Source organism: Brassica napus, chromosome C7, assembly GCF_020379485.1.
Source record: "Brassica napus cultivar Da-Ae chromosome C7, Da-Ae, whole genome shotgun sequence".
Lineage (NCBI taxonomy): Eukaryota > Viridiplantae > Streptophyta > Magnoliopsida > Brassicales > Brassicaceae > Brassica > Brassica napus.
The window spans coordinates 11,700,732-11,703,526 of NC_063450.1; the positions used below are offsets into that span (position 1 = coordinate 11,700,732).

Sequence of the window (2,795 nt, forward strand, 5' to 3'; positions counted from 1 at the left end):
TCCTACGTGGCGCCGGGTTTTTGCTTACGTGGCATTAAAAAGTAATGACATCCTTATAAATACGTTTTTTCATAACGTAAAAAAAGGCACGCTTGGTACTAAAAAAATGTCAAAAGATTAGTATGGTTCTCGTTAATTGTCCTAAAATATGTAATGTTTGAGTAAACTTCCCTTGTTATATTCACTATTTTTATTGAAAAACCGCATGTATTTGTGTTTTCCGGTTGTTAAAGAGTTTGTTTTTATGTGGGACTATTGTTAAGTGACGATGACAAAAAGAAGTATATGAATTTACAAGAGATTGAAAAGCTTATGAGGCATAATTGGAAATTTAAGCAAGATCAATTTCTATGCCAAAGGTACCAAAGACAAGTAGTAGTGATTCTAACGTGTTGTGATTGAATCAACTCGCATGATATCACGAAAACCAGTATTTATACTTTTACAAACGAAGAACAAACACATTTAGAAAATAGATAAAAATTATAATTAATGAATATAAAATAAAAGCTGAAGAGCAAATGCAAATTCAATCTTTAATATTTAGGAAGAGAACATTCCTTGGGGCGCTTGTTATGGAACCTTGCATAATCTTGGCAATAATCATAAATCAAATGGTACTTACTTACCCATTTAAACCATCTCTTTTGCACTCTTGTCAAAGAACTGAATTCATTTTTGTTCCACCAATTTTCATTGCTCTCTTCGTTACACAATGTTGGGTTGCCTTTCCAAATACAAGCATCTATCTTGTAATCCCCAAAGGATGCCACAAATGGAGCCTTCGACCAATCAACTTTCTCATGCCCACCACTTGTAGCCCAGCTCTCACCGTTCCATAGACTCACTTTTATACTCATAGGTTGCAACCTTGGATAGGCTACTCCTTTCTCTGAATGGTTTCTGTACAGTCTTATCGGAATTTGATCCACCATAAACCTAAAACCACCCCTCAAAACATCATTTTTTTACACATCTTACTTTTTGGAGTACGTAGTGAAACAGATTTTGCCTAAAGAATCTTACACAATTTGGTGAACGTTCCACAAGATGGAATAGGTGTGAAAGTCCTTGGTTGGGTCAAACCAGAGATGGATCCTTTCTTCACGATTGTCAACTCCATCGGCATAGATATTCGTCTGAAGAATATAAGGCTGCCCGTTCACGTTTCCCAAGAATTCAAAGTCTATCTCATCCCGGTTTGTCTGGTCCGAGGACATCTGATCAAATGTTTTAAAGATTAATCATAAGATTTATCATGATGAGATTTACGCATGGTGGTTTTAATTTTTTATATATATATATATAGGTCCATCACAAACTTGTGCCTCTTTTAATATGTTCTTTTTTTTGTTTTTGTAGAGAAAGGCCTAAAAGTTTCTCCCAAAATCTGAACAAATATATTTGCTAATGCTCTGGACCACGTCTACACATTGAGAGAGAGAGAGAGAGAGAGAGAGAGAGAGAGAGAGAGAGAGAGAGAGAGAGAGAGAGAGAGAGAGAGAGAGAGAGAGAGAGAGAGAGAGAGAGAGAGAATGTTTCTTACATAATAAGCAACCACGGTTCCTTGAGAAGGTCCAGGAATTAGTTTGATCTTCATATCTATTTTTCCGAACAAGAACGTCTGGATGGAAGAAAAGGAAGCTCCTACGTATACATATGAAATCGAAATATAAATAAGTTATGGATAATGAAAAAAAAAGTCAAAAAGAGTTTGAGACGGTAATGAGCATATTATTATGTACCAGATTCTTGATCAAGCTTAAGAGTTCTTGATCGACCATCGCTGGAGGTGTTAACGTGGGTTGGAGACCATGTCACGAGGAAGTCCTTACTAAAATCTCCGGATGAAACAACGGACGCTTCTGAGACCCGTAATAGCAAACTTGAGATTAAATAAATTAGAAGTACAAATGATTTTGACCGCTTTACGAACGTCATTAAATTATTAAAATGCACGAGATTGAGTTGGACGTCTGATCAGGCATCAGTATATATACATTTTATATTCCACAAAAAGTGTTTGAAATGGATTGTGTTCATATACAAAGAATATCTTTGAGGAGAAGCAAAGAGAATACATACTTACGTCGGAATATTTGAAGGCTTTGTTTTTGAAGCATAAAGAATGTTTGTTGTTTACTTCATAGAAATTCATAGTTAAAGTATATGTTTGCTTTTGAATATTTGATATAGATCAAAATTCAGGCATGAATTAACTCTATTTGTGAGTTTAGAACATCAACATTGATAAAACCTTTTATAATAATATATCATATTATAATATTAAATTATAATTCAATATTTCAGTTAAATGTAGACGAATAACAAGAGTTTACAAGATCATGATGTAACCTTTAAGACCCTGGGTTAAAGAGAGTTATATAATCTTGGTACGTAGAAATGGAAGAGAAAAAAAATATTATTATTATTATTATTATTATTATTATTATTATTATATTTCTTTTTTTGAAAATTATTAAATATGATTACTTTTTTGGCTGCCTTGTCTTCTTATTTGAAATTTTTGTAAAATATAATTACTTTTTTGCCATTTTATTAGCTGTCCCGTTTGCTTATTTGCAATCCATTGGAGCCAAATATGTGTCATTCCATTCTTCTTCATCACTTCTGGCTTGGTTTATACCGTATCCAGATGTAAATGTCTTTGTTGGAATATTAACATAATTTTACTTTTCCACAATCTCCATAGAATCCGTAAAATAGTTGTTGGATGTTTATTACAGGGGTAGACATTTCGATTTAAAATTGGGTTCGATTCATGTTCAGTTTGG

At 33.3% G+C, this 2,795-nt stretch overlaps 1 protein-coding gene across 1 annotated transcript; it reads right to left on the minus strand.

Moving 5' to 3' along the window:
- Positions 1 to 418: 418 nt before the first annotated feature.
- Positions 419 to 1,984, minus strand: LOC125574821 (probable xyloglucan endotransglucosylase/hydrolase protein 10). The gene is made up of 4 exons (XM_048764442.1): positions 1,746 to 1,984; positions 1,547 to 1,647; positions 1,027 to 1,220; positions 419 to 939 (listed from the first exon to the last, which is right to left on the minus strand). The coding sequence occupies exons 1-4, from the start codon at positions 1,939 to 1,941 to the stop codon at positions 537 to 539; spliced, it is 894 nt and encodes a 297-aa protein (XP_048620399.1). The 5' UTR covers positions 1,942 to 1,984; the 3' UTR covers positions 419 to 536.
- Between the last annotated feature and the right edge of the window lie 811 nt (positions 1,985 to 2,795).

Coding starts and splice junctions, on each gene's coding strand:
- LOC125574821 (XM_048764442.1), bottom strand. CDS start 1,941: ATGACGTTCGTAAAGCGGTCAAAATCATTTGTACTTCTAATTTATTTA. Junction 1,648..1,745: donor TAAGCTTGATCAAGAATCTG/GTACATAATAAT, acceptor ATGTATACGTAG/GAGCTTCCTTTTCTTCCATC. Junction 1,221..1,546: donor GAACCGTGGTTGCTTATTAT/GTAAGAAACATT, acceptor ACATTTGATCAG/ATGTCCTCGGACCAGACAAA.